Consider the following 25,317-nt stretch of genomic DNA (forward strand, 5'->3'; position numbering starts at 1 on the left):
TGAACACAGGTCACAGGGCAAAATGATGTAGTAATGAGTGACTTCAATTATCCTCATGCAGACTGGGTACATGCATGGCCCAGCCACAACAAAAAAGGTTGTGCTGGGCTTAATCTTCAGTGGTGCTGAGGACCTGGTGCAACATGTAACGTTGCTGAACTGATTGCTAGCACTATAGTCACCTCCCCAAAATTCAACATACATGCAAGTAGACAACTGTTAAGAAAATTCAACATGAACGTAATTCTAAAAAATGTGGGATTGGTAAAAAGGAAGTTGAAAGGGAAAATCAAATCTCTCCAGAATGCTTGTTGGTTATTCCAAATTACAACAATAACACAGATTAGGAAAGGTGCCAACAAGACCAAGAGAATGCCAGCATGGTTAATGACTAGAGTCAAGGAAGCAATTAGGGACAATGCAGCTTCCTTCAGAAAATGTATGTCTTGTCCAAATGAGAACAAAAGGGAACGCAAACTTTGGCAAAAGCAGTGCAAGCAGACAATAAGGAATGCAAACAAAAGAATTCAAGGAGCACATTATTTAAAACACTATGCCCAACAATAAGAAATTATTTAAATACATTAGAAACAAGAAACTAGCTAGAGAGGCAATTGTACTTTGGACAACAAAGACACCTCTGTGTGTGTTATATTCACACACAGGTGTCTTTGTCGTCTATGACCCACCTTACATAAAGACCACTCTACGCAGAGACATCCAGTCCCTTCTACCACCTGCCACATTAACTAAAGTTAACCTTGTAGGGAGCATAGCTGGTTTGCCTTCTGCCAAGTCCTTGCTCTATTTCAATTACATGGGTGTTGCTGAAAGACCCAGCAACCTTTCCCTAGCTACAAAAACTGTAGAGCAGCAGTGCCAAATAGGTATTGCCATGGAGACCTGAAGGACAATGCCCTGCTAAGAGAAGCGAAACTCATTAAAGAGCCATTTAAAAACATGTAACAGTAACCTACTGTTTTTTAGTTTTTATGTTATGAGAGACAAGCAATTTCTCCATTTAAAATGAAAATCTGAGATTCCTGTGTTTTCATCATGGTCTACATGTTAGACTCCCAGCTCAATCCCAACACAATAGTTAAAATTTAATACAATTGTCTTCACAAATCACGCTTGTACTATTTTCAAATTTGGCCAGCAAATGCAATACTGGGGGGGGGGGGGAGTCCAAGAATTCCACTCCTGACAAAAACAAAAAATCCCTAGACAGAATTACTGTCAGGAAGAATAAGCTCAGGACTCATTTTAAGTGCCAAGACAAGATTTCCACAATATCTATCTACCTTATAGGCTTTGCATCTATAAAGCAGCCAAGTTTTGGTCTAAATGACAATGAGTTTGTATTTCAACTGGAAATCCTAAGCATTTGCCCTCCCGACCACAGTTCAAACCTTTTTATACTTCAACAAAATGAAATATTGTTATGTTTATAATTTGTGGAAAATCAACAAAGATTTCTATTAGAAAATGAAATGCAATTACAGATTTTTTAAATCAAAACCTTTTTATATTTTAGAGTTAAGGGTCTGAACTGCAAGAATTGAAAGTTACTGACACCAATAGAGCAACTACGGTACACTGACTACTGCTTTTATTAACTTAAGAGAACAGAATCTTTATTCCCTTCACTTCTGCTGATCTCCAACTAGGCTTGGGAGAATATGTCAATTTCAGTTTATTTCAGTTTCTCTTTTTTTTCCCAGTTCTCCACATTTCCACATAGGCTTGCAACTTTTTTTTAAGTCCTCATGAAAATCCATCAACATTTCAGTGCAAATTTATCCAAATTTTTCCTTAATAATTGCATGCAATTCTTCCAAATACGCACGTTTCTACAATGTCCCCAAATATAATGTATTATAATGTTGTTTTCACTAATATATGAATTTATATATGCTTTACCCTAGTATGTGCTTTCTTTGTACACATTACTTGGCGGATGAACCGAATTGCAAAATTCAAAGAAATGTGTTTTGGTTTGCATGTTGTTTCAAAAAGTGCAGATTTTAAAAGTTCATGTTTAAATGCAAACTGGATTGAATTTCTCCCCTATCACTATCTCCAATGCAATGTTTATACCTTCCTAAAATAAACGAGAAACTTCCTTAAAGCTGCTTATCTGGCTGTACCACCTTCAATTCATGATGTTTCAAAAGTGCTAGGAAGTCCCAAGAGAATTAACACAATGCACATTCTTAAAATAGCATTAAATCGTTCACTATCTATGGAACAGTGTTCTTAATTGTTATTTCAATTAAGAAATTTTGGTTTTCTGTAGTCCAGTCCCCAATACTCAAACTAAGTTGAACCTTGGAAAAGGTTATGTCTGCATATGACTATAATTTAGGCGAGACACCCACAGACTCCTGACAGCAAGAAGAAATGAAAATGCATCAAGTTTTAATAGCTTTAGTACAAAGAATTTGTAAAACCTGATTGCTGTTTCACTCAGAGCATTACTAGAACATTTTTAAAGCAGTTCCGTCCCACAGCCCATTTCTATTCACTTCTATGCACAGAAATACAACTTAGGCTGAAATTCCTAGCATGTTTGCTTGGAGAAAAGTTACACTGAACTCAATATAACCTACCTACTTCCATGTTCACATTAGCAGCTTGAAACACAGTTTCAAGTCGCATTTGCAGAGAGTTGTTCGCAGCAGAGAGGGGCGGAGATGTCTTCACCAGATACACATGGCCTTCTTGTTTCCTTGCCCCTGTAATTCCTGTCATTAGGCGTTTATGTGCTCTACCGCACCGGCGCAACAACTGTTAAGGATATGTTCACATTACCGGTTATGCAGCATCCAGTTCCCATACACATTGAAGCTGGTTTCAGAAACAATGCACTGAGCAGCAGTATTTATCAATAGGCTACAGGTTTGCTATGGGTTGTGGCTAACGTCTTGTGAATGTGGCTTCAAAAATTAGCGGATGGAAGCACACCAGATGTAGTAAGTGGTAATGTGAACATACTAAAGGCAAAGCCCTAAATGATATTTTGCATTTGATACATTTGATGCATTTGATACACGCTTTCAAGAAAGAGGTGAACAGGCTGTGTTATTGTGGACCAACAGTTTAGTTCTTCTAATTCATTTTATTTTTTTAAAAATAGGAATAATAGTACCGGTACATTTGCTTAGTTAACTGTGAAAGCGTGAGTTTTTAGTGGATAAAGCTAGGGTCCCCAACACAGAGTACCTGAACCTTTTATTTTATTTTTATTTTTTAAGTGTGTGTGTGTGTGTGTGTTTTAATCCCTTAGGTAATGCTGTGTTGCTAAGTGAGGCATCTAGCCCCCACCCCACCCTCATATCTCCCTTTTCCCAGATTGCCTCTGGGTCCCATGTGGGTGTTCTGTCCACTTTATTTATTTGGCTGTTGGGGGAGGTTTTCATGATTTTTGGTTAGAGGTGGCTCTCCCAGAAGTTTTTTCTGTTATTGTTTTTTTTCAGAGGTGTGTGCTTGCCTTGTTTTTATTGGGGGGGGGTTGGAGAAGGATAATTGCCTGTGGTGTTTTGTTTTGTTTTGTTTTGTTTTGGAGGTTGTGGGTGTTTTGCCTGTTGTGAGTGGAGGTGTCTAACCATTTCTGGTTTTTCTTCTGTGAAATGGGAATTTCGTGATTTTTAGATTTCCAAGCGTGTCCCCAGGCCCTAGAACATTGGAACCCAGAGGAATCAAGCATTTGCATTACATGAACTACATATGATACTATGGAAACCGAGAACAGGGTGCAAAAAAAAAATGATTAATGTAGGTTCCATAGCATGAGTTCTTCACCCAATATGCATTTTGCTTTGTAAATGCTTTGTCGAAACTAAATAATGTGCATGACTTTCCTCTAGAAGTGCTGAGAGGATTAGTCATTGTTTGGAGCATGATTCAGGAAGGTAGAGTGCTAAGTGCTAAGCCTATCCAGCTTCTCTAAATCATTTACTGGAAAGAAAGCTATCAATGTGTATTATGGCACATGCATATGAACAAAAATTCAAATGGCTTGGCCAGTCATTTGCACTTGATAAGCAGTGCATCATTTATTCCTTCCCTCCTACATATAGAGACAAAACACATTTTATTTACCTACAGCTGGAATAATGCACACCTTCAACTGTATGTTGATAACACTAAATCACAATCTATGCCAATTCATGCGGCATGAATGAACTGCTTGGTACAAATTCTTCAAAGCACAGCGTAAGAAAACATCAGAACTACAAATATAAACAATAATGTTGAAAATATCCCCACGCCACCCCACAAAAAAACTTATCAGAATTCTAGCATCTATCATTTAATGGCTTTTGTTCACGTGTATTTTATGAACATGAATGACAACAAAGCTAAGAAAGAAGCTGGTGAAAAATAGTAAATTTTTAAGCATCTAAGACTGCAATTTCTACCAAACTGCAGGAGGCAGTGGAAGACAGGAGTGCCTGGTGTGCTCTGGTCCATGGGGTCACGAAGAGTCGGACACGACTAAACGACTAAATAACAACAACAAAAGACTGCAATCCTAGGAACAGTTACTTGGGAGTAAGGCCCACTGAACTCAATAGGACTTAATTCTGAGTAAAAGTCATAGGATTCGGTTGCATGATTCTAAATTTGTTCAAAGGTATTCTGTCAGCAAAGGGGGGGGGTGTCTGAATAATTCATATGCTAAGTAAAAGCTATACCACTGAGCTTTTTTACTTCATATCATTCTCTTTTAAAGAAAGCTATTATTTCCCTTTGGTGCTAAACAACAGTATTCCACCCCCCACCCCCCGGCCGCCGCGATTCATTTAGCTAAGATGAAGTTTTCCCAAAAGATAGCATGACAATACCCAGATTTTAACATTTCAACTGAGTTCTGCAACAGTATACACGCATTTCCATGTGTCTAATATTGATTCAGAAGGGTGGAGAGGGGGAGGGGATTTAATAATTCCACAAAGATTATAACTGCTGCACTTGTTCTTTCTGCAAGGACAGCACTTAGCACTGATAGGTAAACATTCTGGACACACACAGGGTGATACTCACATAACAACATATGCAGAGAGTCAAGTGTAAGAGCAGTGATGAATGTACTTACACCTGATTATATCTAAAACACCGCAAAACGAAGGACCCAAAATGCTATAGAACTACAGTCTGAAAAGAGTTAAAGACAGATCACTCAACTCACCGAAAGAATGAATACAAGTATCAATAAGGTCATCTAGGCTGGCTCCCTTGGCTAAGTGACCCAAAGACATTGTTATGTTGAATTCAGCAGTTCTGGCAAGATCTGAATGGGAGCAACAAATCTCCTCCAGCTCAACAGCTGCCTTTGGATCAATGCTGCATCCTTGTGAAGCTTTCCTAAAGGGGGAAAAAATAGAAGAATTGCATATGAGAGCACCAACACTTAAGTGAGAAATTTAACAACAGTCTCTACAGCAGGTTGGAAAAGAAGACGCTTGACTATTAAGCTCACAGGAATTGGGCTATTCAAACATTCCCCTCCCACCTAGAAAATGCATCAAATAAGGTTCCCTGTTTTGTAGAAGACATTCCCTTCTACAAATGTACTCATTGCTCCATGTATTCTAAGAGCCACATGTGGCTCACACAGCACACAGCACACAGACCTCTTCATTATTGTCATTTGATCCATTACTTTTTAAAAAGCATACATGAGAAACAGCAAACAAACTAACAACCACACCTTGCACCGTCAATTCAATTCATCCAAATAAAACAAGGCAGCAAAAAATACATCCCACTACAGTATATGGGAAAAAATTCAAATAAATGTCCAGCTTCTGTAAATGCAAGACTGCAGAATTCTGAGAAACTGCATGCTTATTTCTGTTGCAAACAAACAGACAGTTTGAGAAAATCCATAAAGTAACAAGCTCTGGTCCTCCGTCTAAGCTCTGGACACTAGGACTTCTCTGGCCGCCCCCACAACCACTTTTTGCAAGGACTAAAAAAGCAGCTCCTGAAACCCATAAGACTTCTACAGCCAATTTAGAAGCTAGTTGCCCAACAAGAGAAAAGCATTTTGAGAGATGGGTATCTGGAAGAGTGAGGAAGTAGAGACACGAGAGTGATGCTTGAACATTTTTACTGCCAGCAGCTTCAACCCTCCAATCTCCCTACCCACAAGATGCTTCCTCCTCTCCCCATTCTATGGGGTTCAAAACAAGTTTCCAGGTTATTTGGAATACACCCATTATTTTGATACATTTCATAGAGATCTGATCATTTCTGTCACATGGATCATATGCATCTCCCCTTAAAACTTAGAAAGGCATTGTAAATTAACTATACCCCAAACCTTCGTGACTCAACTGATGATGCCAATTTCTGCTTTGACTCCTTAAAGGTAAAGGGACCCCTGACCATTAGGTCCAGTTGTGACCGACTCTGGGGTTGCGGTGCTCATCTCGCGTTATTGGCCGAGGGAGCCGACGTACAGCTTCCAGGTCATGTGGCCAGCATGACAAAGCTGCTTCTGGCGAACCAGAGCAGAGCACAGAAATGCCGTTTACCTACCCGCTTGGAGTGGTACCTATTTATCTACTTGCACTTTGACGTGCTTTTGAACTGCTAGGTTGGCAGGAGCTAGGACCGAGCAACAGGAGCTCACCCCGTCACTGGGATTCGAACCACCGACCTTCTGATCAGCAAGCCTTAGGCTCTGTGGTTTAACCCCCTTAGCTATCAATTTTGCATCAGCTTACACCTTATCATTTTTTAAGATCTAGCTCATTGGTTTGGTATTCATCTAGCTCATTACTGTCCATAGTGATAGGCAGCAGCTCTCCAGGAGTTCAGATAGGGTCCTGCCCCAGCCGTGACCTAGCATGACCAAATTCAGCCTTGAGCTCTATAGTGAACTAAGATACAGTCCCTCATCTTCTCTCCAAATGAATGGCTGCCATTCACTTCTGTGGAAAATATGTAAAGCACACTACTTGGAAACACTGTTGCAGAGTGGGGCAAAATCTGTTCCCTTTTTGGAGAAGCACTCCAAAAGATTACTTTTGGATGTTTGTTTCTGAACTTTTAAAAATGTAGGGCCACCCCACATTTTAAAGAATGTTCTGCCAAAATGAACATCCATTTAGGTTTTTAAATATATACATATCTGTAGAGGCCTAAGACTGTTACAATTAGGACAGAGGATTCTTGGCACATACCCGTCAACTATCTGGGACATTCTGCTTTGCGAGAGCACAGTGGCCAAAATGTGCAAGATCATGGCCAGATGTGTGCCTTGCGTGAGATTGTGGAGCCCCAAATTGCAGCTTTCTGGGTGCTGTGCTCTTGCACAGGTCACATGACTTGCATTGGGAGGGAGTGTTGCCCAGAAGACACATAGCCCAGCTTTGCACTGGGACACGTTGGAGGGTATGGTGACACCATTCACATACCAAACACTACCACAGATATATCAACACTATCAAAAGTAGGGGATCCATGGCTTGGCTTTTGAAAAACAGGGGGTCCGCAATACTTAGGAACATCTGCCCTAAAGAACTGTCAGGTGAATATCATCTAGCACTGGTAATTTGCTGCTTGTTAGTTAGGAGTCAAACTGCATGTTCCTTTAAACACATCTTTGAATACTGTGGATTCCCATGGTGTTGTCATTTCCCCCCTTTTATTTTCAGCCAAAATCAGCTGCACAGGGTCCTAACCAATCAGGGCCACAGTGTAGTTAAAATGGGAATTAATCCCCACTAAATTTGTTATTTGCTAACATGAGCAATGCTGCACATCAGTGCTGCCCACCTTCATGTTCTCATCATGTTATGACGCCCAGGCAAAGTGGGAAGGAGGAAATTACATTTCTCTCATCCAAAGTTCCCGTTGGCAGTCCAAAGACAATTCCAGCTCAGGTTCCCCATCCCATTTCAGCCTCAGCAGCTGGGGAAAAAGCCAGCAAAAACTAGGCAAAGCATTTTCTGATTCACAGGCCAATGGAAATGATCCACCTTAGAACCATCTCAGTTACTGATTTCCAGAGAAGTAGCCATGTTGCAGGAAAAGAACAGTGTCTCGTGGCACCTTAAAGACTAAAAAATGTTTTGTGGCATAATATTTCATGGACCACCACCCGCCTCATCAGATATTTACTCACATCATATAACTGCAGTCCATCAGATATCGAGGCTATTATAAGCTCACTGGTGGGAAGGGGGGGAGTTCCTCCAACAGTCCCTTTCTGACGGTTTATCAGTCAAGTGCTAACAGCCCAAAGAACTAACCCAGCAAGACCCAACCAATTTCTAAATGAGTTTTGCATTAATTTTAGTTTTTCTTTTGATGCTGTTAGCCACTTTGAGTTACCACTGGCAGAAAAAGATGAGGTAAAATTGAATTAATATGCTGTCCTCCAAACACTGCCTCACATGGAGTTTCTGTCCTTACATCTTCAGAAATAAGATCAGTAGGAAATCTCTGCCCCGACTACATCCATTATTACCTTCAGAGAAACCCTGTGGTTTCTCTGTAAGTGCTCACATTTTGCATATATGAAAATGCCTTACAGCACTGTGATATTTGTTGCAGTACATTAATCCACACTGCACAAAAAACACCAGGCGACATCTAACCGTGAACTGCTAAAACATAACATACAAACAAACCCTTAATTACACAGTAAAAAGGTAAAGGGACCCCTGACCATTAGGTCCAGTCGTGACCGACTCTGGGGTTGCGCGCTCACCTCGCATTATTGGTCGAGGGAGCCGGCGTATAGCTTCCAGGTCATGTGGCCAGCATGACAAAGCCGTTTCTTGCAAACCAGAGCAGCACATGGAAACACTGTTTACCTTCCCGCTGTAGCGGTTCCTATTTATCTACTTGCATTTTGACGTGCTTTCGAACTGCTAGGTTGGCAGGAGCTGGGACCAAGCAACGGGAGCTCACCCCGTCACAGGGATTTGAACCGCCGACCTTCTGATCAGCAAGCCCTAGGCTCAGTGGTTTAACCACAGCGCCACCTGGGTCCCTAATTACACAGTACAGGGACCCAAACTAACCACAAGCTCCCTCTATCTGACAATAGAGGGAAGAGGCTGAAAGAAATTACATTGCAGTCAGACTTAAGTCACTTCAATTGTCCCTGGACATTAATTGCATAGGGTGAAAAAATAAAATTGACTAGGTCTGAATAAAGGGATTGTCTTCAGTAAATTATACCCAGTACATTGTACTGAATGCTATGAATCTTGGAAAGTTCCTGCCCTGGAGGAAGTCCTTGTGAGCATGCTCCAGCTTTAAAGCCACAACCAGCACAGTTGGGTTAAGGGACTGTCCTCTACCCTGACTTTTTACTGTACCTGAAGAGAACAGCTGACTCAAACAGACCTGCTTGAAACATCAAGCCTGACAAGTGGTTGAGACTTCCTGCTCACTAATCTGGAGGAAGTGTGTAACTGGGGCCTTGTAATCATGCCCTAGGCTGGAGTTTAAAGTCACAAGCACAGGAGAGACAAGGGTCTGTCAGTTTGACATGAGTAGTATGGACAGTCTCCCCTTTTCTGCCTCTGAATTAACCTGTGATGGGAGAGTAGGTTTGACAAGAGCGGGCTCTGGGATATGGTGACTCTTTTTATCCTGTACTATTATTGTATTAATTAGTTGTGACTCATTCTTCCCTTGGTTTCTGATCGTTCTAGGGTGGGTATATCTGAATCGTTTATTATATTGGCTGCTAGAGTGAAAAAATAAGTGTGTATTTTTTGCTAAAACAAAGGTTGCTCTATTCATGAATTTTGCACTGATAGTTAGTTGAACTGTTATTTTCTGAAATACTGAACTGAAGGTCTGTTTCAAGTTTCTTGTAGCATTTTATTGTTAGTTGGTGTTTCATGTTGTTTGCCTGTTGTGCTAGCATCTTTGAACTTCATTTTGGAGAAAACAGCAGGGTCAAATGTATTATCATTCTATAAAGATCTGATTGGTGATCTATTTATTGAAGCAGCTTTCTGCAATATATTACACTGGGGCATCAGCAGCAATACTGTGCACATATCTGTATGTTTCATCAAACATACTTAATATTCATTCTGCCCTTCATAATGAGCTAATGGTCAGATTTTCCATGCTGCATACAGGTGACCACAAATCTGGAACCAAACTCCTGGCAAGCATGACTATCAGTCTTCCTAAAAATACTTAGCCTCTTTTAGCATCTCACAAAAAGGTCAGATAGTGTTAGATCCAGTGCTTTTTCTTTTTTTCTGAGAAAAAGGTGCCAGTACTCACCATGAAGTTGTTACAGTAAGTGCCATACTTTTAACATTCAAATAAATAAGGTGTCAGTACTGTGTACCCTTGAGTACCCTCTGAAAAAAAGCACTGACCATTTCCACACAGCACAAAATCATACCTTTCAGCCTTTCTGGTGCTATGTGTGCCACCTGTTAAGATTATTAATAGTGAGACAGAACCACAGAAATCAAATCTATATTTCATCAATGCAGGTCTCACGTTCGTATTACAGACAAATGCAGAAACACCACTAAAACTCAAGATATAATGCTAAACAGTGGACTAACATTACTAGCATGAGCTACAGGGAGCCTTTGGCTCACACTTCCGGAACAGCTGCAAGGAAGCAGTAGGAAGCTTTGGTTCATTCTTGTAATACCCAACTATGGTTTAATGTTATGTCTGAACACAGCCAAGGTGTGTAGATCCACCCTTAAGAGAGAGAGAGGGGTAAAGAACATGAAAGGATGGGTGTTTGTCCCCAGTATCTTACTTCTGTGTTATTCGGAAAGGGCTTGCCCATATTTTTTGTAATTCATTTTACTATACTACAAATTCCGTTTCAAAAATTATGTGGTCCTACAACAAATACAGGGATGTAGGTGGCGCTGTGGTCTAAACCACAGAGCCTAGGGCTCGCCGATCGGAAGGTTAGCAGTTTGAATCCCCGCGACGGGGTGAGCTCCCATTGTTCGCTCCCAGCTCCTGCCCACGAGCAGTTCGAAAGCACGTCAAGTGCAAGTAGATAAATAGGTACCGCTCCAGCAGGAAGGTAAACGGCGTTTCCGTGTGCTGCTCTGGTTTGCCAGAAGCGGCTTTGTCATGCTGGCCACATGACCTGGAAGCTGTACCTGGAAGCTCCCTTGGCCTATAGAGCGAGATGAGTGCTGCAACCCCAGAGTCGTCTGCGACTGGACCTAATGGTCAGGGATACCTTTACCTTTACAGCAAACAGCAGCAGCAAGCATTTTTTTAAAACAACAACAGGGGGTGTGTGGAAAAATTAGCTCAGTGTTTATTAAGAGGTTTTGGGGACCCTGCACAATTTGCGTGGCAGCAGGGAGCGATTTCTCCCTGTGTTCCTTGGGGGAAGGATTTGGGCTCTGAGACAGCTTGCCAATGTTGCTCCCCCCACCCCCTGCCCCGCCAAATCTGACTTCACAGCTATGCCCTGGGATTGCACTAGAAGACAAGGGGGAACTTCCTTGACTTCTTACCCCCATGCTCCCCACTAAGGAAACCACTGGGGGACAGATTGGTGCCACCTTGTTGGTTCCGCTGACATACTGAAATATTGTTCATGATGGAAAACCACTGTCATACGCTGCCCATGGTCAATACCTGTTTTGGGACGGAAGCACTTTGACTCTGCCCACCCAATATTTCCCAGCAAAAGTCAGCTACTCTTTACTACAGTATTGGTAAAGGTCAACACCTAAACTTTGGACCGCCGGCCCCCTGGACACCCAGAGCATAATCATGAGTGGGATCTAATTATATTAAAGCCTTACTTGTTGGTTCCATATTTATTAGTGAAAACGAAAGTGAGCCCTTGACTTAAGCCTCCTGATGCTCTGCTCATTTGGGCACACAGAAACAGCGGGGCACATTTTTTGGCTAGGTTAAAGGAGCAACCTTATACAGTACGTACAGAACCAGCTGGTCCTCCTCCTACTTTTCTAACTAAAGTGTGTGATTTTTTAATGCTTCCCTCAGCTCACTCACCGCCATCCATATAGAAACGTCCAGCTGCTTTGTGAAAGTGAAGAAATGTTTTTTTTCTTTTAACTCCATGCACCCCTCGCCCCCCCCCCCCCAAGCTGAAAAAGACCGACGCTTCCCCGCCTTGCTTTGTTTCCCGCTGCCCACCGTGTGTATGGAAGAAGATGCCCGTCGGAAAAACAAAAGGAGGGAAGGCTGGACTCAGACGAGACGTGCGCCGGCCGCTGAGGGGAGAGAAGGAGGGAAGCAGCTCGGGGTATTCCTACCGGCACTTACAGGATCGGGCTTCTCCTGCTCTTGGCGGTCTCCATGTCTGCGCCGACCTCAGCCCTCCCGCTGGGTCGACTCGAGGCTCCCTCGGTGCGCCGCGCGCGCAGAGCTCAGCGACGACTGGCCGCGCGCGCATTGCTGCCCGTCTCCGCCGGCGCCCTCGTGCCGCCCAGGCTGGCGGGGAAGGTCGAACTTTTGCGCTCGCCCAGAAGCGGAGCCGAAGGGAGCCCGGAGCCGGAGGGGAAGGGAGGGGCGGGGCCGGGGCTAAGCAGAACTTCTCCCCCCTCCTTTCCTCCCTCCGGCTCGAGGAAGTGGTGCTCCGAGGCCACGGCGAGTCTTTGGAGGTGGTCATGCGCGCGCGAGGGTTGGCTAGATCAGGGCTGCTCAAAGCAAGTTCTCTCAGTCTCCTTTCCCGCGAGGGATCTGCTTTCTGGGGCAGCCGTCGACTTCTAGCGGGACCGGCGCCTTTTATTTATATATGTATATATATTTGCTCATATAATGGGGAGACCCTTTCGAAAGCGGCGTCACGTGGCGGAGAGGGTCAGCAGAGAAAGCTCTCCCCCCGGGGGGGTGCGAGGGGGGGAGGTAGGGGAAGCTGCGCCGGTTGAATTTCTGCCTGTCGTATAGCGATTACCGAACCGTTTTGCTGGGAAGAAAAGGCGCCTCGCGGAGCGGTCCTGTCCTACGTTTGCACTGGTTTCAGTGGGATTTAATAGAACTGCTGTCTCGCCGGGTCGTGCTCTTTGCTTAAGAGTAGCCTCACTGGCAGGCTCATACGTGAGATTTCCCCCAGGTAAAGGGTTTGGAAGATTGAAATCACATTTCTTTGCTCCAAAGGGCCGAGAGCGAGAGTCGCATCTTAGCTCTTTCTGTCTATATACTTGATATTGATCGTCAATAATAGTGTCATTGGCGGAGACGGGGAGATTGTCTGCATCCTTATGGGCATCGTTAGTGCCTTAAAAACCAATACAAAATGAGAGCTTTGTGGCTCCTTAAAGGCTAGCCAATTTATTGCACATTTTGGGGATTATAGTTTATTTCATCAGATGCATGAAGTGTTACCCTGAGTTGAAAGGTGTATGAGGTCAAAGGCAAAAAGTACAGTATGACAATTCTATGTAGTTGGAAATAAGAAAAAAAAATCACAACAATGATGATTTTGTGATAACAGAATCATCCCAGTTTTGTCTTGTTAATTTAACTCAGTGGTTCCCAACTTTTTTAGGCTGCTGCCCCTTTGGTTCCATAAACTCATCCCCAGGGCATCCTGCCCTATAAAAAGCAATATTCAGAGTAGTAGTTTGCACAACCCACTTAGGAAGATAATAGCATAATAAAATTGAGAACAGTAACAATTAATTGCACATTGATTCAAAATCCAATTTAAACTATTTAGTTTAATTAACTCAACAAAACTGATGAATTTGGTCCAGTGATAAAAGCTTTTAAAAGTCTGAAAGACATTTACACTTCCAGTGCCCCCCCCAGCCACCCCTTTGCCTCTTAGCAACCCCCCAGGTAATCCCACTGCACCCCCAGGGGGCAGTACCATCCACTTTGGGAACTACTGATTTAACCACTGGTTAACACAGCTAGATCTGCCATCAAAGCTGTTGTGAATAGTTAAGCACAGGCTAAACTTTTTGCTTTTCATTGCCATTTGACCCTCTATTATATCCCTGTACAGTGGTGCCTCGCTTAACAAACGCCCCATAAGACAAAATTTTCGCTTAAAGAAAGGATTTTTCTAGCGGAGGTTGACCCGCTAGACAAATTCGTTTTACAAAAAATTCATCTAGTGAATCGCGGTTTCCCATAGGAATGCATTGAAATTCAATTAATGCGTTCCTATGGGCAATTTTTTAAAAAAAAAAAAATCAATGCATTCCTATGGGATTCGCTAGACAAATTTTTCGTTATAAGAATAAACCCGTGGAACGAATTAAATTCGTCTAGTGAGGCACCACTGTATCGTATCTTTGTGTTGTGTACCTATCAACTGTCAGTAAATACACCTGATCATAAAATAGTCTAACACCCTGCAATGCAGGAATATGCAGCTGCCCCATGTGGGGATCGAACCAGCAACCTTGGTGTTATGAGACCACACTCTAACCAACAGAGCTATCCAGCTTCTGTTCCTGGTTTATTCTATTCTTCCATGAAATCTTGTGTTTCAATAAATCTCCATGGTTCCAGGAGACTCACCCCCGACGCCCCCTCCCCGCATGGGAGAAACGGGAGAGGGGCGCCGACGGGCGCCCCGACGGGCGCGGCATCCCCCGGTATCCAAAGTCCGAAACGGAGCCTTCACTGGCGCAGGAGCCGCCGAGTGCGCAACTCGCCCCGCAAAGCCTCCCTCGACGACCGCGGCGCCCCCGCCAGCGATGCCCTCCGCGGCCCGCAAGTGGCGATCCCGGGCGGCGACTCCGGAGCGGGGCCACAGCCCCCCCAAGCGCACACACCCCCAGCGCAAACCGCGCGGCGGTCACCCCGCTGGAACGCCAGGCAGCGGAGCGGGAAGCCTCCGCCGAGAGGGCTGCGGGGAGGGCTCCGAGAGAGCGCCCCACCCGAAAGCGCCGCCCAGCGCACGCTCCCTCTGCACTCCCCGCCGAAGGCGCCCCACGAGCCTCCCGCCGGGAGGAAGGAGGTGGCCGAGGCGGCGCGGCCCGCGGGGCCAGCAGCGGCCGCCCGGACGCACCCCTCCCAGCTCACAGCAGGCCCGCCTCAAGGACATCGGGCGCCGTGGCTCGAAGGTCCCTCCGGCGCCCAAACATCCTTCCGGCGCCACCCCCGCGCCACCCCCCCCACAGACAGGGCTGCCCGGGCCGCGGAGGGGGCGGGCGGGGGGGCAACCCCTCCCCCCACCCCATCGAGGAAGGGGCACGAAGAGAGGATGAGGACGCCGCAGCAGCAGCCACCCGCGGGGAAAGGAGCTGCGCCTCCAGGAGAAGGAGGGCAATTCAAGGGAGCAAAACGCAGCAGGGCGACAGCGGCTCAGCTGCGCTCCCTGGCTCCCCGCCCCGCCTGGCCCTGCCGGAGGGCGCGACGGGGAGCTGGAGGGAGGGCGCGGAACGCCGAACCCGCGCTCCGCCGGGCTGCGCTCCGCCTCCGCCCCTGTCCACCAGCGCCGCTCTCGCCCACCGGCCCCGCCTCCAGGGGGGGCAACTGCCCCCTCCTGCCCCCCTGCCTACGCCCATGAACCTAGCAGTTCGAAAGCGCGTCAAAATGCAAGTAGATAAATAGGAACCGCTACAGCGGGAAGGTAAACGGCATTTCCATGTGCTGTTCTGGTTTGCCAGAAGTGGCTTTGTCATGCTGGCCACATGACCTGGAAGCTGTACGCCGGCTCCCTCGGCCAATAATGCGAGATGAGCGCGCAGCCCCAGAGTCGGTCACGACTGGACCTAATGGTCAGGGGTCCCTTTACCTTTACCTTAAGTTTGTCATAGGTATGAGCTTTCGTGTGCATGCACACTTCTTCAGATACATGCATGCACACGAAAGCTCATACCTATGACAAACTTAGTTGGTCTCTAAGGTGCTGCTGGAAGGAATTTTTTTATTTTGTTAACCAACACGGCTACCTACCTCTTAAGACCAGGTTCATGGAAGACAAACTTACTCAGCTATGAGTGATAGAAGAAGAAGAAGAAGAAGAAGAAGAAGAAGAAGAAGAAGAAGAAGAAGAAGAGGAAGAGGAAGAAGAAGAAGAAGAAGACATCCTGATTAGTTTGCAGAGGGATTAGAAAATGTTGGCTATTTAATGATTTTGTGAGGTGGTTAGATGACATTGGATCAAAGCGAGTATTGCCGCATGTTTTCTCCTGTTATCTTCATTGCATGAAGTCCTTTCTTTGGGGGAACAGGGATTGTTGTGAATGAGCCCCCCATCAACTATAACTGTGCAACCTACATTCTAATCCATGCTTCAGAGAAAGAGAGCAGCTCAAATCTGTGCTTTGTAATAGTGCAACGATGCAGTCCCTTAGCTTTATCTTGCAATGTAAGTACTTTTAATTAATAATAATAATAATAATAATAATAATAATAATTTATTTATACCCCGCCCATCTGGCTGGGTTTCCCCAGCCACTCTGAGTGGCTTCCAACAAAATATTAAAATGCAATAGTTGTGAAAGGATCAATACAATCACTTTTACAAACACAGTAAGTAAACGACAGTACAATGCAAGATTAACCACACACACACACACACACACACACACCATATTGTGTCTCTGGAAAAGGGAAGAGAAGGGAAAAAAATTGACACTGGACTTTTCATTAATAACTCATAACTCAGACACGGAGCTGAGCACACAGTGGTATTTATTTATTTTTCTGTCTCTAAGAGGTTTTTATCTACCACTTTTCAGGGGAGATTAAAAAGTGGTTTACATAATAAGTTTAAAATAATGAGTTTTCATAAAAATTATTCAATAAAACAAACAAAACCAGAAAAGCAAATGGGGGAAAACCCCTTGCTGAAATGCTGGGTTTTTTTTGTCATGCTTGGTTCTCAAACTAGGTTCCCTCTTTGCCCTGTAGAGACAGATGGAGGAGAAAAGGGCCACCGCGGCTAGAACACTGTGGTGTTTCTGCTGCTGCTTCCATCTTCTCAGACTCAGAGCAATATGGGACTTCAGAAGCCTCCTGCGGTGGCAGTTTCAGGAGGAAAGGAACATCTCGGCTGGAGCACTGGAAGCTAAATGGCAGAAGCTCAACAAGCTTTTATAGTATATGTTTAACTGATTCATGCCCCAATGTGATTGGCTGTTTGTAGTCCACTCAGGCCAGACGTCCCCATGGGAGGGCACAGAACTCATCATGCCATGTGATGTCACATTCTGTTAATTATTGAGATCTGTTTCACCACCAGCGTTTTAAATCGCTCAAGTGCAAAATATGGAAGTGAAATTCCAGAGCTATTTACCTACCCGTACCAACATTTTAAGACTGGAGGAGCATATTAGTCCCACCAAACTAAAAATTCCTCACTTCCTGTCTTACTCAGCACGCCTTTTGTGACCAGCACATTGAAATCCCCCTTCTTGACTCATGCTGAACAATCAGGTGTTTTAACGTGGATTACAGTGTCCATTAAACATAAAAATATCAAGATGCTTCCTACTGTCACAATGCTGAACAGTAGATTTGGCTCATTTTCTGCTCTACGTTTTGTCTTGCTCTGGTTGCCAGGCATTGTGGGGTGTAAAGCGGTTCATCCTGTTTCCCTCTCTGCACCACTTCGTTAGTATTATTTTTGGCAGCTTCCTCTGCTAAGTAGTTTTAACTATGGAGCCAGAAATATAGAATAAAATAAAAGCAAGAGAGAACCCAGGTGACTAACTTTAAAGGACTGTGCTTTGATAGTTTATGGCATTGCGGTTAATATATTGTGAGTTGCGTTGTTGCAACTGTGATATAAAATTGAAAATTAATAAAAACATTTTCAAAGAGACACAGAGAGTGTGTGTCAATGTGGCTTAGAGTGTCAGATTAGGAGCTGGGAGACCAGAGTTCAAATCCGCACTCAGGCACAATCTCGCAGCCTAACCTACCTCACAGGCTTGTTGTGCTGTTTAAATGAGGAGGGACAGCTCCTTGTTGTTGTTTAGTTGTTTAGTCGTGTCCGACTCTTGGTGACCCCATGGACCATAGCACACCAGGCACTCCTGTCTTGCACTGCCTCCCGCAGTTTGGTCAAACTCATGTTCGTAGCTTCGAGAACACTGTCCAACCATCTCGTCCTCTGTCGTCCCTTCTCCTAGTGAGCTCCTTAGAGGAAGGTAAATGTAATACTAATAACTGAAAAAATAATTATTATAATGTCGAGAGGGATAACTGGAAGTTATTTGGTCCAACTTCCTGCTCACTGCACAATCTGCTGGATGTTCTACAGAACCCCTGACAGATGGTCAGCCAGACTCTGCTTAAATGCCATCAGCAAAGATAGACATCTTTATGCCTTCACTATGCCAGTATAAAATAATTTACAATAGTACTTGATGTCTCATCACTGAACAAAATGTGCAGAACCAAGCCGCAGAAGTGTTGAAAACATCATTCAAAAAATGATTCAAAATCGCTTAAGACTCGGTCCTATGTTCCTTGTGAGGTGTCCTGGGGGGGGGCATAGGAGTTTGTGGCCTCCCTCTCTTTGAGTGAAGGGGAAGATCTGTATGTGGAGCAGAAGTTGCACCTGTTGAGGTCTCCTTTTTGCAAATGCTGAAATATACCCTCTGCCATCAAAGCTTTGGTGTTGAGAACCAAAAGAAAGTGCCCTGGGGACTGATTCCCTCAGCACACACTAGAACCGGAGCATGGAGGGGGAAGGCAGGATTACAATAATACAGTGGTACCTCTACTTACGAATTTAATGCGTTCCAAACGCACATTCGTAAGTAAAAAAAAAATTGTAAGTTGAACCCCTTAGGAATGCATTGGAAGAAAAAATGTGTCACGGTCCGGTCGGCGGGCGTCAGGACCAGAGGCAAGATGGTGGTGAAGAAGCAGGGTCGAGGAGCAAGGCAGAGGCGAAGGTCCACGGGGCACGAAGCAAGGCGAAGGCAAACAAGGGTCCAGGAACAAGAAGCAAGGCGAAGGTCCACGGGGCAAGAGCAAGGCGAAGGCGAAGCAAGGTCCAAGGAGCAAAGGAGCAAGGCGAAGGATCCAGGAACAAGAAGCAAGGCGAAGGTCCACGGGGCAGGAGCAAGGCAAAGGCGAAGCAAGGGTCCAAGGAGCAAGGTGAAGGATCCAGGAGCAAGAAGCAAGGCGAAGGTCCACGGGGCAAGAGCAAGGCGAAGGCGAAGCAAGGGTCCAAGGAGCAAGGAGCAAGGCGAAGGATCCAGGAACAAGAAGCAAGGCGGCAGCAAGGCAAGGGTCCAAGGAGCAGGAGGCCAGATGCAACCAGGCAGGGATAGCGTTGCTGTGGCAAAGAGCTGAAGGGAAATGCTGGGCTTTTATCCCTCCCAGCTCCTGCCACCAGGTGCAGTGAGATCTCAAGTGGCCTCACTACTCCTTGCCTCTCCAACACAAGCTGAGGACTTCACCTGTGTGGCCGCGCCTTGCTTCTCCAGCACAAGCTGAGGCATGCCCCAGTTCTGCAAAGCACTACAGGCCCCAGAGCCTGACTCCTGCCCATACTCCTGACAAAATGCATCCAAGATGGCGGATGGAGCTCCGTTCGTAAGTAGAAACATTCGTAAGTAGTTGTCAAACGCAACACTGTTTCTGTCAACAGAGCAATTGCTCTGGTCCCCTGGAAACCAAAGCTGGTCAATCCAGTCTCAGATTGAAGGCAATTGCTCTCAGACTGAGAGCAATTGCTCTGTTGACAGAAACAGTGTTGCGTTTGACAACCTGTTGTTGTGGCTTAGCCTGTGTGACTGCTGCCTGTTTTGGAGTTCTAAGCACAGCTAACTTTGCAATTGCTGTGTTGGCAAACTCCTGAGAATACCTCTTGGGTCCTCTTCTAATCCTCTCAGACCTGCATGAGAGGTGCAAATCCTGTTTACTGAGATTCTCCCCCTCAGAACTTTTGGGAGAACTCATACCAATGGTAAACAGTGGATCTAGTGCTTCAAGCACTTTTTCATCATCCGATGAAGGCCTGTTAAAAACAGCATGAGTTCCTTTGTGTATGACTGTCTCCCCTGTGTCAGAGCTACTCGGGGTAGAGCCTAAAGGATTCATCTTCACTACCACTTGTTTCAGTGTAGGAAGCATCAAAATCATTGGCACCTATGGGAACTTCATCAAGAACATATGTTTCTTGTGGCGTAGGAGTGTGTTCTACCTCTTGAGTAAGAATCACCTCATTGGAAGAAGACAACAGTACCACTGTAATTAAGTAAGCAAGCAAGCCAAAGGAGGAGATGGGAAACACACAGCTTCCACTGAGATTTGGGGGTTTGGTGGCTCTTCCACCACAACCACCTCTTTTGGTGCCCTGACCCTGTGAGGTTGCTTTTTTACTAAATATGATCTTGACCCAAGACCAGCCCGAGACCTTTTGGTTCCTGAAGTAGGTTTGCCACTGATGCTGCTTCCCCGATCTGGGCCCATGCCCTGGTGGAGTAGGAGGAGCATGCTGCCTGAGGCAGGTCAGTGGAGGTGTGCCTGCTATGCTACAGCAGCAAGCTAGCTTAAGGGCTATAGGGCAGACCACATGGTAAACTTTCTAGTCACTTTCCACCCCTCAGAATTTGCTGTCTGAGGCAGCTGTCTCACTCTGCCTCTTGGTAGGGCAGGCCCTGACTTGACCTAAAATGGTGATGATGATGATGATGATGATGATAATTCAGATTATTATTGACTACAGTAGCTCTGAATAATTAAGTAAAAATCACTTTCCTTTTATTGTTAAAATGCTTATTGCCTATATTATTAGGTAGTTTGTTCCAATAAAAAAAACCTCTTGACAATGGAAATAGATCTCGCCGTCTCAGTCGCTGTATTTACATTTAAAAATTCTAAATTCAGGAAACAGAAATTAGTTACCCATAGGGATATCTTTTGGCACAGCAAACAAGGATGATAAACAGCGTGTTGTTTTAACATTTTCAAAATGCTTTCAAAGCTTTCTGTTGTGCGATGCTGATGAGGAAGTCTTTGAAGATAAAAATAGCTGAATGAAAGACAAGCCTTTAACAGCTTCTCCTCCTCCCCTCCCCCAAGCTAAATTTAGTTTTATTCTGTCTTTACAAGGCAACTCATTTCTTGTGGGCACATAGCAACATCAGTAACACCGTGGCACAGTAAACGTCGTAAGAGTGCTTCATTTTTAAAGTAGAGTTCAAAAATCTATCTGGGATTCAGTAGTGTCAACATAACACATTAAATTCTATGCAATACTAGGGAAATACACAATTGTCTTCTGAGAAAGATATGAAATTGTTTTCCTTTTCTTCCCATAATTGAAATACAACCGACTCTTTTTTTCTTAATATCCCAAGAGAATTTTCTTATCGTAAAAAGTCTTATCTTTTGGGGCAGCGGTTTTGTTGCACATGACATCCCAATGTACACCCTGAATTTGCTGGAGTGCAACTGAATCTCGTGCAAAGAGAGTGACACTAGATGCACCCGACTGATTATTTATTTGTTCATTTATTATTAAATTTGTATTCCGCCCTATTCCCACAGATCTCAGGGAGGTTCACAACAAACTTGCATGCAAGCGCATGTAATGCAGCTGACAGCAGTCAGGATCGCAATGGCTGCCACCATCTTAGAGAAGAACTGCCCTCTTCACGGTTCATGCGCAGAAATAGGAGATACCCTTGCCAAAGAGGAAAACATCTGGATTTCTACAGCAAACAAGGCGAGGGGAAGAGAGAAATTGTGTTTAGATGTCTTAATTTTCTTGGGCTGTTTGATTTCCTCTCCCCATTAAAAATTAAGAAAGATGGAGAGCAACTACAGCAGCAAGTAAAGCAGCTCACATTTTACAGCTGCTGTTGCCCCAGGTGATCTAAGGAAGAAGGTCCCTGTTGACTGCCCTCTGCATGCAGAGAATTACCCTGCCAGCTGGCGAGGAAAATGAGAAAAGAGGCATGCTGGGACCAAGCCCATAGGTAGGAAAGCAGCAGGCAGGAAGTAGGAATGCTGGGCCTCAAAAAATATATACATTATTTTAAATGGTAAAATATTTCAAGTATGTTTTTTTATCTAAGAAGAGGAATTCATGCCATCCCCCCCCCCACTGAAGTAACTATAACAGTTTACTGCATTCCCCTTGGACCAGAAAACTCAGATGAGGCTGGATAGAACCCTGGTGTTTCCAGTTCAACTCCAGCCCTATATCTACTAGATCACACGTTCAAAAACACAATTTTGCACTCATCTAAAACAAATATAGGGACCCAGGTGGCACTGTGGTTAAACCACTGAGCCTAGGGCTTGCTGACCAGAAGGTCGGCGGTTCGAATCCCTGTGACGGGGTGAGCTCCCGTTGCTTGGTCCCAGCTCCTGCCAACCTAGCAGTTCGAAAGCACGTCAAAAATGCAAGTAGATAAATAGGAACCGCTAAAGCGGGAAGGTAAACGGCGTTTCCATGTGCTGCTCTGGTTTGCCAGAAGCGGCTTTGTCATGCTGGCCACATGACCTGGAAGCTATACGCCGGCTCCCTCGGCCAATAATGCGAGATGAGTGCGCAACCCCAGAGTCGGTCACGACTGGACCTAATGGTCAGGGGTCCCTTTACCTTTACCTTTTAAAACAAATATAATAATAATAATAATAATAATAATAATAATAATAATAATAATTTATTACTTATACCCCACCCATCTAGCTGGGTTTCCCCAGCCACTCTGGGCAGCTTCCAACAGAAAAATAAAATAAAATAATCAATTAAACATTAAAAGCCTCCCTAAACAGATGTCCTCTAAAAGTCTGGTAGTTATTTTTCTTTTTGAAATCTGGTGGGAGGGCGCTCCACAGGGCGGGTGCCACTATCGAGAAGGCCCTATGCCTGCTTCCCTGTAACTTGGCTTCTCGCAGCGAGGGAACCACCAGAAGCCCTCGGCACTGGATCTCAGTGTCCGGGCAGAGCGATGGACGTGGAGACGCTCCTTCAGGTATACTGGACTAAGACCGTTTAGGGCTTTAAAGGTCAGCACCAACACTTTGAATTTTGCTCGGAAACAGACTGGGAGCCAATGCAGGTCTTTCAAGACCGGTGTTATGTGGTCTCGGCAGCTGCTCCCAGTCACCAGTCTAGCTGCCGCATTCTGGATTAATTGTAGTTTCCGGGTCCCCTTCAAAGGTAGCCCCACATAGAGCGCATTGCAGTAGTCCAAGCGAGAGATAACTAGAGCATGCACCACTCTGGCGAGACAGTCCACGGGTAGGTAGGGACTCAGCCTGCGTACCAGATGGAGCTGATAAACAGCTGCCCTGGATACAGAATTAACCTGCGCCTCTGTGGACAGCTGTGAGTCCAAAATGACTCCCAGGCTGTGCACCTGGTCCTTCAGAGGCACAGTTACCCCATTCAGGACCAGGGAGTCCTCCACACCTGCCCGCCTCCTGTCCCCCACAAACCGTACTTCTGTCTATATAGTACTGGGGGGGGTGGCCAGGGTTTTTTGTTTTGTTTTTTTGCCCTGGGTGAAACTTCCAGAGGGGTTCCATTGAGGATCCCAGCCTGTGTGTGAATAAATGTGCATGGGGAGGGGGTTGCCTAACTGGGTGAAATAAAGCCAAGTTTTACCTCTGTATAAAGCACAGAGGAGTGTGATTTTTATGTCCATATCCTGGCTGCCCCCCCATTGAGTTACAAGTTTGAGGAGGACCAAGGAAACGCTTGCTTTCTATTACCGCAAATGTGGTGTTTGCTCCCAGTTGTCAGGTCTCATTCCTTAAATAAACCTTGCCTTGCTGATCTGAACTGATTTCCTGCATCAACCCTGGTTCCAAGCTGTTTCCTAGCCTGATTGGCCCAGCAAAAGAAAGCAGCCCCTGAAAAAAACATGGAAGAAAAATGATTTTGTCATGACGATCTGTAATTGTTTTGAAACTTTTGTATTAAAATTGTTCCCCCCCCCCCGAGGCAATCCTATATTTCAGTTATGCTCTCTTGGGGTCCATAGAATTTGGCACAAGCCCCACTATCTTGGCAGAACACAGGGGGGAAATTACATTGGAACACCTCAGGTGCGTCAGGAGAACATCCAAAAAGGTTTAGGATTGTGAGCAGCCCAGGGGAGCAGCAGACTCAGGACATATCCTTATACTCCTCCAAACCGTGGCCTAAGCAATGACGCAACTTTGCACCAGCCCCAGACCTAGTGCAATAATGTTCCCATGCATTGACATAAATGAAAAGGGGGTAAAGAGACAGTGCTGCCACTAACAGCCAGGCGGGGGCGGCCCAGTGGTTAGAATGTTGGAACAGAACCTGGGAGACCAGGGGTCAAGTGGGTGACATTGTGCAGTCACAGCTGCAGCCTAAGCTAGCTCATGGGCTTGTGATGAGGGTGAACTGTGGAAGATGAAACTCATACCCTCTCCAACTTCAGGTCCTGGAAGGAAAGGCGGGAAATAAATGCAATAATAAATAGAATGAAAGAAAACAGCATGGGCGTACCCAGGGGGCAGCTGCCCCCCCCCCAGAAACTAAAAAAGAGAGAGAGAGAGACAGCTCGCGGCGCACGCTTTTGTCCTTCTCGGTCAGGTACACGATCTTGCCGCAGCGGGCACAGCGTAAGACCCCAGCGGAAGGCAGACAGACCCCAGCACACAGACCCCAGCGGGAGGAGGAAGAGGAAGAGGGCGTGAGGGAAAGAGAGCGAGCGCGCACACACCAGCCTACCATCGGCGTGCACTGTTTTTTTCCAGGGTAAAAAGAGCAGAGGCCGGCGGGGAGGAGTTGCGGAGAGACGTGTGACCGCCCCTCCCCTCCAGGGGTGTGTGTGGACATTGACCACGCCTCCTGGGAGGATCCCGGCCACGTCATCGCCAGCCAGCCAATCGGGTGGCTGGGGTGGGGGCGTGCCTTGCCTGCCCCCCCCCCAGTTTTGATCCTGAGTACGCCCATGGAAAACAGCATAGGAAATGCTCAGTACGCAATCACACCCTACCACCCAGGATATTAAACCAGGGAAACCACAACTTGGATGGAAGGATGTGGTGTATGAGGTTATATCTCTTGGGCCTCAGGTTGCATACACTTAGAGCATACAAGGGGGCAGTCTGGTGAAGGGACCATACCACTGAATAACATTTTTAAAAAACCCTGGACCTGCACCATTTTGTGTCTCCTTTCCTACTCTTATGAGTAGGGTGGTTGAATTTTTAAGAGAGATTCATATAGAAGCTCCCTTTGAAATTTTTGCGTCGAGATGTTAAGAACCCAGAAGTGTCACTGAACAAAAATAACCTGGTGCTCTGTTAGGTGTTCATTTGCACATGTGGTTTTCCTTTCCCTCAAACTTTCCCCATTTCTCCAATCTCTTGAAAAACTTCTAAGTGAGTGGGTGTCTGCCTACTCCTGTGGAGTGACTAATAGGTTAAAAAGTCCTCTTTTGTTTC

At 45.3% G+C, this 25,317-nt stretch overlaps 1 protein-coding gene across 3 annotated transcripts in view; it reads right to left on the reverse strand.

Annotated features, from left to right (window-relative positions):
* Nucleotides 1-12,543, reverse strand: part of RASGRP1 (RAS guanyl releasing protein 1) — a 51,853-nt gene extending 39,310 nt beyond the window's left edge. Inside the window, exons 1-2 of one of the 3 annotated variants that reach the window (XM_060273265.1) lie at nt 12,267-12,543; nt 5,195-5,370 (exon numbers count right to left, since the gene is read on the reverse strand). In XM_060273265.1, coding sequence (XP_060129248.1) covers nt 5,195-5,370; nt 12,267-12,406 — 316 coding nt within the window. In that variant the 5' untranslated portion in view covers nt 12,407-12,543. Of the gene's footprint in view, nt 1-760; nt 5,174-5,194; nt 5,371-12,266 lie in introns of those variants that run through there. The other 2 variants (XM_060273269.1, XM_060273272.1) reach the window with 2 other exon arrangements.
* Between the last annotated feature and the right edge of the window lie 12,774 nt (nt 12,544-25,317).

This window comes from Zootoca vivipara, chromosome 1 (assembly GCF_963506605.1).
Source record: "Zootoca vivipara chromosome 1, rZooViv1.1, whole genome shotgun sequence".
Classification (NCBI taxonomy): Eukaryota; Metazoa; Chordata; class Lepidosauria; order Squamata; family Lacertidae; genus Zootoca; species Zootoca vivipara.